Below are 11,085 nucleotides of genomic sequence, written 5' to 3'. Positions count from 1 at the left end.
TTTGCCAATTTAAAGATACTCTATTCTCTCTTCTGATATAAAAGATTGTTTTGTTTATTTCTAGGTTTATATTTAAGATACAGCCAAAATTGTCTGATGACAGATGGAATGTGAAGTGTGGGGAAAATGTAAGATGTGAGAGGAGAATATTTCTCAGGTTTTAGGCCTAAGAAAAATGTTGTTGCCACTTATTGGACACATTAAGTTCGAGATGATTATTTACCCAAGCAGAGATAACAGGCAACAGAATAAACAGGCTTACAGTTTGGGGGAAAGGTACAAGTTAATAGCAGATAACTGAAATTATTTTCTACAAGCCCCATCATCTGCATTGATGATGCTTTTCTTTCTTTCTTTCCAATTCTGTCTTGCTTTTTCCTGACCTTAATGCACTAACCAAAATCACCAGTTCAAGGCTGACAGAAATAGCAATAGTCATTATTCCTATCTTGTTCCTGGCCTCTAAGGGAAAGCTGTCAAAATCACATCGTTAAGTATTGTTTGTCGTACATTTTTAAGCCCTTGATCAATCTAGAATATATCTGAAGTAAAGGTCCAGTTTCATTTTTCTTGCATGGGTAAGCAAATGTCTCAGAACCAGTTTACTGAATAGCCCTCTCATTGATCTGTGACACACCGGTCTAGACACACACAAGTGTTCACGTTAAGTATGGCCCAGCTCTGGGCTTTCCATTCTGTTTCAGAAGTCAGAAGCTATCTAGCTCTGTACCCACACGCTGAGGTCATCAGAGCACAGTGGAGAATCTGCTCTCCTCTCTGCCTCTCTATTCTTCTGGGACTTTTCTGTTTCATGTAAGTTTTTGAATCAGCTATCAAGTTCTTTGGAAAACCTTTGAATAGCTGGATCAAAATGGTATTGGATCTATAGATCAATTTAAAGATTTTAAACCTATCTTTCATCTATTTAAGTCATCCTTACTGTCTTTCAATAAAGTCATAATTTTCTGTATATATGCCTTCTGTAACTTTTATTAGATTTATTTCTACTTTCTTGTAGTTTTGGTTCCTCATTGGGAATGAAAGGACTATTCAACTGACTTTTATATATTGAGCTTATATTCAACCAACCTAATTTTCATTTCTAATATGTAGATTCCTTTCAACTTTCAACCTGTTGTTGTTGTTTTTTTTTCGTGGATTTGGGTTTTAATTTTATCGAAGGCTTACTTTTAGCTTGAAGGTTCTCTGGCCATGTAGTAATATGAATTTAAACCCCAATATGAGAGCAGGTCCATTGTTGCAGGTTCTTGGGGAGACTGATCACCCGACCAGCCCCAGGTCCAGGTGAAGACAGATGACCTTCAGCACCACCCTGAGACAGTAAGCAAAGCTTCTGTGGCTCACTCTTGGAGGGAGAGCCCAATCCTACAAGGGCCCTGTTCCGTAGTGGTATCAGTGTCTCCTCACAGGTCCAAGGTGTCATTGCCTGTCCACACGTGGCTGTTCTAATTCAAACTTTCTTAGGCCTCAACTGTGCATTTTTAAAAAGTCTCTCTTATGGCCCTCCCTGGTGGCGCAGCGGGTTAAAGCACTGCACAAAGAAGCTTAAGCCACTTCCGCATGAGTTCGATCCCCGCCTGCCCTGGAGGAGACCACATGGCAGGCGAGGCAGACCTCTCCTGACCCACCTGCTGCTCCCCTCAGCAGTGCACTTTGTCGATCTGCCTGTTCTGCTCCCCACTCTGTCCCTGGTGAATCCTCTCACCCTCTACATCTCTGGCCTGTACCCCAGTTCTGTATGAATAAATAAATCTTTTTTTTAAAAAAAAAGTATCTCTTATATGGTAACCTCCATTTCCAAGTATTTTCTAATGAGAGGATTTTCGGGTTATCTGATCTCTCATAATTATGGAGACATATGAAAGTTTTTAAGTCATTTGGCAACATATAGGTTATTTATATACTCAGCAAAATCAGTTTAAGAAAACTGGTGAGTATAGAAAGCAAACTAGTGAGTTCAAGAGTGGGTGAATGACATTTCAAAATTTACTGCCAAACTATAGTAAACAAATATAGCACTGGCATAAAAACACACAGATATGCAGATCAATAAACTAGAAATGGGTCCATGCAGAAACTGCTACATTTAAGGTCAGCTAATTTTTGACAAGGGTTCTAAGAAATTCCCTGGGGAGAGTAGCAAAATTAACATCTAACATTTACCAAATGTTGCTGGGATAACTGGGTATCTACATATAGGAGAATAAACTCACCCCAACCTCACATCATACAAAAGAACTAATTTTTTGGGCTCTCCCTAGTGGCACAACAGGTTAAAGCACAGCACTATGAAGCTGTCCATAGCCACTGCAACATGGGTTCGATCCCCAGCTGGGGAGGTGACCCACGTGGCGTAGCAGATCTCTCCTCGTGCAGCTGCTGCTCCCCTCAGCAGTGTATTTTAGTCCATCTGCCTGTTCTGTTCCCCACTCTCTCTGGTGAATCTTCTTACCATCTCTGCACCTCTGGCCTTTACCCTAGGTCGTATATGTAAAAATAAATCTTTTTTTAAAAAAAGGACTATTATAATTTTTTTTTAAAAAAGGACTATTTTTAAAAAATATTTATTTATTTATGCTTACAGAACTGGGGTACAGGCCAGAGGTGTGGTGGGTGTCAGGACTCACCAGAGACACAGTGGGAAGCAAAACAGGAAGATCTACTGAAGTGCACTGCTGAGGGAAGCAGCAGGCAGGTCAGGAGAGGTCTGCTGCGCCATATGGGTCACCTCCAGGGTGGGGATTGAACTCATGCTGCAGTGGCTTCATAGAGCTTCATAATGTGTTATTTTAACACGTTATGCCACCAGGGAGAGCCCCCCAAAAAGGACTAACTTTTAAAAGACTGGAAATCAAAACATAAAAACTCAAACTACCAAACTCTCTCATACATGACACCTAAAGCAGAAGCAACCAAAGAAAAACAGAACCTGGATGGCATCAAAACAGAAGACTGTGTGTCGAGGAGGCTATTTTAGACCGTATAAAAGAAAGAAGATACTGTAAATCATATGCCCGACAAGAGATTTGTATTAGGTTATATAGGAAACTCTAACAGCTCAATAATAAAAAGGCAAACCAGTTACCCGAAGGATCTGAGTAGATATTTTTCCAAAGATATACAAATGGCCAAAAAGCACATGAAAATATGCATCTCAGTCCCTAAGGGAATGCAAAGCAAAACCACAATGACACAGCCACTAGCAAGCTATAATCAAAAAGACAACAGGTTTTGGTGAGGGAGGAAATAAAAAAACTGGAATCCTTCTGCTGATGTGAATGCCAATGGTATGGCTGTTTTGGAAAGCAGTTTGCAGTTCCCCTAAAAAAAAATTACCTATAAAGTTATCACGTGACCCAAGAATTCCAGTCCTAGGTTTATCGCCAAGAGAACCAGACACATGTGTTTACACAAACACAAAAGGTTCAGAGCAGCACTAGTGAGAATGGGCAAAAAGTGGATGCAACCCAGATATCCATGGAGAAAGAGCTACACAACCCATGTATCATTCGGTGTTTTAAGGCAATGAAGCACGAACCCTTGCTGCAACGTGGGTAGACCTTGAAAATATGCTGCTAAGCAAGAGAAAACCCCAAATAGCACACACTGTGTGAGGTCCTTTCCGTGAGTCCAGAATGCAGGCAAAAAGTCATTGGTTGTCTCCCAGGGGCTGGAGAAAAAGGAGAGAGGGGGTGCCTGCTAACGTGCACAGGGTTTATTGGGGGAGATGCAATAAAAGTATTCTGAATTAGTGGTGATGGCTGCACAACCTTGTGAATATGCTAAAAATCGCTCAAGTGCATGCTTATAAAATAGTGAACTTTATGGTATGTAAAGAATAGCTCAATAAAAAAGAAATATCAATGCAAGGGAAAGTAAAAAAAGAATGCTGGTTATTGTGATTGCGACAAGTAACAAATCACCCTTCATTTCTGATTCAAGACTTTCACCTTCTACCAATACCAACACTTGGTATTTACTAATAATTTGTCGGTTTGTAAGTTGTCTCAGTTATTTCTCAAGAAGGCATTGCTATTGTCAGAAAATTTTTTTTTTCAAATCCTACTTCTTTAGCTCAAGTCTTTCCTATGAAGCTGGCCTAAGTCTGTGTGTTGAAAGTAAACACTGGGGGAAGGCTTTCCTGTGGCCCTCAGGAGCAGGCCCAAAGGTCACCCACACCACTGCCCAGCAGGCACCAGGGGCTAGGCTTTGAAACAGTTTCTGGGGGAGAGGAGGTGCAGCTTCTCAATACCCTGCCACCCCCAGACCACTGTGGAGATCGTGCCTGGAGCTCCTGTCCCCATTTCACTGCCCAGTAACAGGCTGTGCCAGTCTGCCAGGAGGCAGAGGGGCTCTGTCCCAACACTCTCTTCTATCAGGTGCAAGATCTCCCAACCCACTCCTTTGGCTGAGTATGAACTGCATTCAACGGGTCAAAATGAATTATTTCATTCTCCATGCTGGAGTACAGTTTTTCTTCTCTCAGATAAAAACATAACAGGTCCAGCTTTTATTACGGTGAGTTATTTATGTGTCCTGCTGGTTCCATGACTTTGTACGTGGGGAGCAACTGGACATGGGGTCAACTCTCAGCTGCCCACTGACCAGGACTGTGCATTGGGCTGAGGAAGTGGACCACGTGGAGCCTGGGCCGCCTCATCTCTTAGAGGAAGACACCACCCAGGAGCCACATAAATTCTTAATGTAAGGATGTAGTAAACCCACTCTAAGGAAGCATTTAGCCTATTTCTTGACGCCTACCTGGGGCTACTACTACAGCAATGGATACAACAGTATCTAAGGAACAGGTGCAGCTTGGTAGAGATCTGGTTTAGCTGACTGACTGGCAGGGGCATGGAGCCAGGACATCGTTGGCAAATGTATGCAGCAGGCTCTTCTCATCCCTCCCAGATACTGCTCCTTTAGGACAAGGGTTAGGTTATTTCCTTTCAAGCATGGTAAACCTCAGTCATCGCTTGGCGCAAAAGCGTAACTAAAAAGCCAGGCTGTTTCAGCTTGATAAACTGCACTCCCATTTTCCTTTCACCTGTGCTTCACATACACTACTTATGAAGGTTAAGTATGTGTTGTCCTATAATTATTTCAGGTCTGTCCATCTGACCTACCCCGACAGGAAGATTCCCGGAGTCAAAATACTTTCTACTTCAAGTCCAAAGTGACTGACCGCCCTGACTCACTCAAAATAGATGCCTGACGGCTCCTGACCATGAAGGAGCCACAGCTGAACTCTAACGAGGCCCCTTCCCGAGGGAGCTGCCTCACCGTCGCCTCTCTGTCCAGAGGGACACACCAGGCAACCAACCGTCCAGGTTATAGGGGGGTCCACCTGGCAGGCCTCCCCGTGCTGGGCCTGGGGTGTCCAAGGCAGACCGCAAGGAGATGGTCTCCCCGTCCCCCGCCAGCGACGGCTTGCACATGCTCAGCCCTAAAATGTCTTCATAAGTGACAAAATTAAGTTATGGCAGGTAAATTAGCCACATGGGGCGAACAAGAAGATAAGCAGGTGTTCACAGAGTGAAGAATACCTCAGAGATGTCCAGCGGAAGATTGCCAACATACACCTGCGTCTCTCTCCGCTTGATTCCTAAGAAAAGAACCACATTAAAAAGGCAGATTGCGGCCCTCCCTGGTGGCGCAGCGGGTTAAAGCACTACACTGAGAAGCTAAAGCCGCTTCCGCATGAGTTCGATTCCCGCCTGCCCCGGAGGAGACCACATGGCGAGGCAGACCTCTCCTGACCCGCCCGCTGCTCCCCTCAGCAGTGTACTTCGTCCATCTGCCTGTTCTGCCCCCCACTCTGTCTCTGGTGAAGCCTCTCGCCACCCCTGAGCCTCTGGCCTGTACCCCAGTTCTGTATGTACAAATAAAATAAATCTTTAAAAAAAAAAAAGGCAGATTGCGCTAAGTGGATTCAGAGGAGTCAGAACAGGTGAGGCAGGACATGATTCCTTCAGTGTTAAGCACACACTCGCCTACTGTCCCTCGGGAGCACTGGCTGCTTACTGCGTTCCCGGCTATACAGCAAGCACATATCAAAGTCAGAGAAGGGCCCAGCGTGGAGTGCTGGCCCTAGGCGCCAGGGCCAGGGTGGGGAGCACGCACAGGGCCGTCAGCACACCGGGAGTGCAGCCCTTCCCTGGGGTACCATGTGGAGTGTCCACACCGTGTGCCAGGGGTAACATGCAGCTGAGCGGGGGACGAGAGGAGGTGGACAGGAAGGGGGTGCAGGCAGAGGTGCCAGCACATGCACACACGTGAGGCGTGGAGACTTAAGCCCTGGCTGCTGAGGAACCCAGAGCTCACACCGGGAGAAAACAGGGCGGCCTCCTGCTCCGTAGCAAGTTCCAACATGGAGTCCGAGAAGCGCTCCACACGCCCGCCCTGCGAGGGGCTTCTGATCAGCTCTGCCTCTGACCGCCTCCCTGCTGCTCCTGGGGATCAGAGCAGCCTGCTCTGTGGCCCAGGAACACCGGGTCAAGGACCAGGCTCGTGGGCCCACCACTGATCTGGGGTGTGCAGGAGGAGTCAGAGTGATGGGAGCGGGCCAGCAAGCCCAGGAGTAGGGTTGGGGTTCGCAAGTGGAATATTGGTGGGAACAAGCACTGTACAAAGGTGCCTTTAGATGTAATAAAATTAAACAGGCAGACTCGCACAATAATCTTTCATTTAAAACAACATATCCACGGTGTTCTTTCCACGGGTACTCAATACAAACATTTTCTGGCCCTCCCTGGTGGCTTAACAGGTTAAAGCACAGTGCTGCTGGGCTCTCTGAAGCCACTGCTGTGCAAGTTCGATTCCTGCCCCACAGGTGACCCACATGGCGCAGCAGACCTCTCCTGACCCGACCACTTGGCAGTGTACTTTGTCAGTCTGCTGGCTCTGCTCCCTGCTCTGTCTCTAGTGAATCCTCTCACTGTGCCTGCACCTCTGGCCTGTACCCCAGTTCTGTATGCATAAATAAATATAAATTTAAAAAAAGACCACTTCAGACATGGAGGAGGGTGACATGGAAGAAGACAAGATAAAAAAAACAGCATTTGGAGCAAAGCAGCAAATGCAACAATGAATGAGGTCTGCACTGGGGCAGGACATGGTGGCTCACGGGAGCAAGAGCAGAGTCTAGGAGGACCCCACAGCTCATGCCTAAACAGAAACGGACTACAGGTCTCCTCCATTTTTCAAAGTTTCACTCTACACGTCACTTTTATGAAAGGCCTACACTAGTACCTGTTCTCGTTAACCAAAAGGAATCTGAGGATTCCTGATTACAGCAAAGGGTGAAAAGGGAAAAGGGCATTCAGTGTCAATTTTTTAGCAGCCATTCTAGAGGTGTGTGCACCCCAACCAGTGCGACGGACCTTCCCCGGGGACTACTTTAAACAGGCTGTATATGTATTTATCTTATTCTGCTTTTACTACATTAGTGTTATTTTAGGTTGTACATGTTGTTTGGTACAATTTGACAGGCTCTTCTGGGGCCTTGGAGCACTGAAAAATGTGTCCCTATGCATTATGACAATTGCTTCTTTGCCATTCTGATTTCATGGGAATGTTCAACTTTAGTATAACAAGGGAAATCTACAGATTCGTTTGGATCCAGATTACAGACTGAGGTCCCACACCAATCAACCCCCAGGCTAACTCACGTGGAGATTTCTGTTCCTCCAACACTCCATTCTTCCCAAATAGTTTAGCAGGGGGTCGGAAGTCACCGCTGCTCCAGGACCTATCAAACACAGGTCTCAGTGTTGCACCTCGCAAGCCCCAGCTCCACAAGAGGAGCTTGAATACAAGCAGCAGGGTCCTGCAGAAGTCTCCACCCCTACTCCCAACGGAGGGGTTCCCTGCCTCCTCCCAAGCCAGGAAGCCCTCTACTACTGGACCTCTTTCATTGCTAAGAGCTAAAGCACATGTAGGGTTAGAATCAATAGGCATGGAATGGGATGAAGAGGAATGAGTTTATCAGAAAAAGAAAGCAACTTACATGCTGTTGTTTCTGTCCAACGGGATCACCTGTAAGGTCAATCAATCAGTTAGCAGAACACTGGGACATTCACTACCACTACCACGTAAGGCACTTGGCAGGCAGAATCAGCACCCCCAGAGTGGCCTCTTCTAATCTCCAGAAACTATTAAGGGTTTTGGCCACCACTCCCAATGTTGGTGAGGATGGTGTTTCCCCACACCAAGTAATTTCTCAATACCCGCTGGGTATGCTACGGTTCAACTCAATTTGGACACTCCCTACCCAGAATCCACGGGAACTGCTCTACCTCCTTCAGATGCCCATCACAAATCCAGGTCAGTGCTTCACAGATTGACCACAGGTGGGAAGTTCCAACTACCCCCTCCTTGGTCTCCATCAGTGACTACACAGAACTCAAAGAAACATCTCATTGACTAGATCACTGGTTTATTATAAAAGGTCATAACTCAGGAAGGACATAACTCAGGCAGATAAGGGCAAAAGGTTTTCCATGTCCTCTCCAACCTTCCCAGTTCTTCTAACCCTGTCCTTTTGGGGTCTATGGCAGCTTCACTGAAGAGTCACTGCTGACTAGGTCATTAGTCACTGGCAAAAAAAAGCTGACCGTGGACGACTAGGGTTTGACTTGGGGTCCACTTAAACACAGATTTTTTTCTACCTTCCGGCTCTGCATTCAGATTCAGCCATTCTCAGATGCAGGTTGATTGTATCCTTGGATTGGGAACACATATGTGGCTGTTATATTCAAATTCCTGAGTGTGGAAAGAGGATGACCCTAACAAGTGCACTGTTCAAAGGTCAACAGCAATTCAACTGCCAGCTCTACTCCCCCCACCCAGAGGCTGAAAATTCCAATCCCAGAATCATTTGGTTGAATCTTTAGGCAACTAGCCCCGAGCCTATCTTTCCTAGAGCTTGGGGTTACTAAATCGCCTCATTAACATAACAAAAGTCAACTCCATTGCTATTATCACTTAGGAAACTAACAGTGTTTTAGATCTGGCCCCACAAAGGGGAAGAAAACCAAATATATTACTTAAAAATCACCACGTCACACATGTATGGTTACACAAAAGGGAAATCAAGGTTGCTAATCTGCTGACCTGAAAATAGATTAGCCCAGATCGCCTCAAAAGTGGGACTATAACAGCAAATGGAAAGCAAACACAGGTGTAAGAGCAACTTTAAATCCACACCTACCTCTGCAAAGTGGCCAGCCTGGGGAGAGAACTAGACTTTTGGAATTAGAAGCAGCTTTTGGAGTCAGTGCAGCCTGAAAACCTAGGCACACACGTTGTGTCTATTGAGTGGCAATCAAACACCACTGCCATCAACCAAGTGAAGTGAGAGCATGTGCTTAAAGCACCTGCAGTGGATAAGAGTTCCATAAATGGTCACCACTGCTTGTTTTTTTCTTTTTCTGGATTTCTTACTGACCCTTCCCTAGGACCTTGTGAGCATCACTGTCCCATTTTACAGCTGAAATGGCTAATACTCAAGGACATCAGATGATTTGCTTAAAATTCAAAAGCTACTGAGAGAGCCCAGCTCTGTAACTCCACAGCCTTGGTTCTTTTCCTACAGTTAAGGAGGTTGTCAGTGTCATTTTAAATGACTTTTTTTTTTTACTTTAGGAAAAACAAATTAAGACAATAAAAACAAAGGAAAACGGTAACTCTTTCCTCTAAATTGCTCCCAGCTGTGGGTGGAAACAACAGTTTCAGACACAACTAAATCTTAATAGAACTAAAAATGGTTAACAGAATTAAGGCTGAGATATGGATAAATGAAAATGGGGAGGTCTGTGGGCAGAACCAGGACTCTGGGTGTTAGTCCCAGTTTCCTGATAATCTCTGGAAAAAACTATAGGCTTCTGGAATAGGGCAGGCACCAATATCTCCCAAGCAAACGCCCAGCATAAATCTGGAGAACGTGCTGAGGGCCTGCCAGGTGCAGCTGCTAAATAGGTAGTGACTGCCTTCTTGAGTCCTCACAGAGACCCTAAGAGTTAAGCACCATTACCCCATTTTACTGAAGTCCAGGGCAGTCGGACAGTAGTAATCCCTTCATTTGTCCAAGATCTGCTTTATGCTTATAAATGGAAAAGCCTCTTTTGGTTTTGATCCAGACTATATGACTCCAAAGTTATAAACTCCCACTCCATTGCTAGCTTTAAGAAGAATCTTAATTTGTGTTTTTAAAAAGAAAAAAGAAAAAGACAAATTTATATAAATTCTTACAACTCAATAAGATAAATGAACCAATTAAAAAGTGATACATTTGTTCAAATGACCAACAACTATGTTTAACATCTTTAACCAGCGGGGAAAGACAAATCAACACCTGAACAATGCCTCTTCAAGCCAACTAGAACGGCTGCAATAAAAAAACAGTAATAATTGCCCAGGATGTGGAGAACTGGAAACCCTCAAATTACTGGTGGGGATTAAAATGGTGCAACTACTTTGGAAAAAGAGTTTGGCACTTGTCTCAAAAAAATTAAACTGAGAATTCTGGTTATCCCATTCCTACTCAAGAGAAATTAAAACATGGGCACACATGGGATGCACGAAATATACTAAAAACCTGTGAACAACACACTTAAACGGGTGTCCTTTATGGTGTGCAAATTATCTCAACGTCAAGAGGCGTCTTTCAGGACGCTGATGGTAAGCATCAGCATCTCCCATCCCACCTCGCAAAATCCGTTCCATACAAATGGAGAACAAGGGTGGCCGGGATCATTCAGCCGCACGGTATTTGAGGACTTGAGCGGTAGCGCTCAAGCCCCTGCCTCACGGCTTTTTAAAACCTAAAAAGCTTTTCAATTGCTTCGGGAGTGGGGGAAGGGGTATGGCAAAAGCATTTTTAACGCAAAGGGACTCATAGTTCTGCACAAAGTCTCCCCCATATCCGCAGAGGTTTAACCTCCACTGCCCACTTCCACCGACCATCCCCACGAAATAATTCTGCAGACACTTCTAGCGCGAGCCCAAAGGATAACAACGCGCCCAGACACCCCAAATTAGAAGTGGGGACTACAACTTCCACCA

General features: G+C 45.1%; 1 protein-coding gene across 1 annotated transcript in view; it reads right to left on the bottom strand.

Moving 5' to 3' along the window:
• The window catches only part of TDRD10 (tudor domain containing 10), a 39,469-nt gene that overhangs the window by 27,380 nt on the left and 1,004 nt on the right, over nucleotides 1-11,085 (bottom strand). The window contains exons 3-4 of the mRNA XM_004693637.2: nucleotides 7,692-7,771; nucleotides 5,568-5,626 (exon numbers count right to left, since the gene is read on the bottom strand). Of these exons, the coding sequence (XP_004693694.1) occupies nucleotides 5,568-5,626; nucleotides 7,692-7,771 (139 nt within the window). The remainder of the gene's footprint in view (nucleotides 1-5,567; nucleotides 5,627-7,691; nucleotides 7,772-11,085) is intronic.

This window comes from Condylura cristata, unplaced genomic scaffold, assembly GCF_000260355.1.
Source record: "Condylura cristata isolate star-nosed mole 26May11 unplaced genomic scaffold, ConCri1.0 scaffold00040, whole genome shotgun sequence".
NCBI classification, from domain to species: Eukaryota; Metazoa; Chordata; class Mammalia; order Eulipotyphla; family Talpidae; genus Condylura; species Condylura cristata.
Note: the sequence above shows the minus strand (reverse complement) of the source record. Positions and strands in the feature narration are given on the sequence as shown.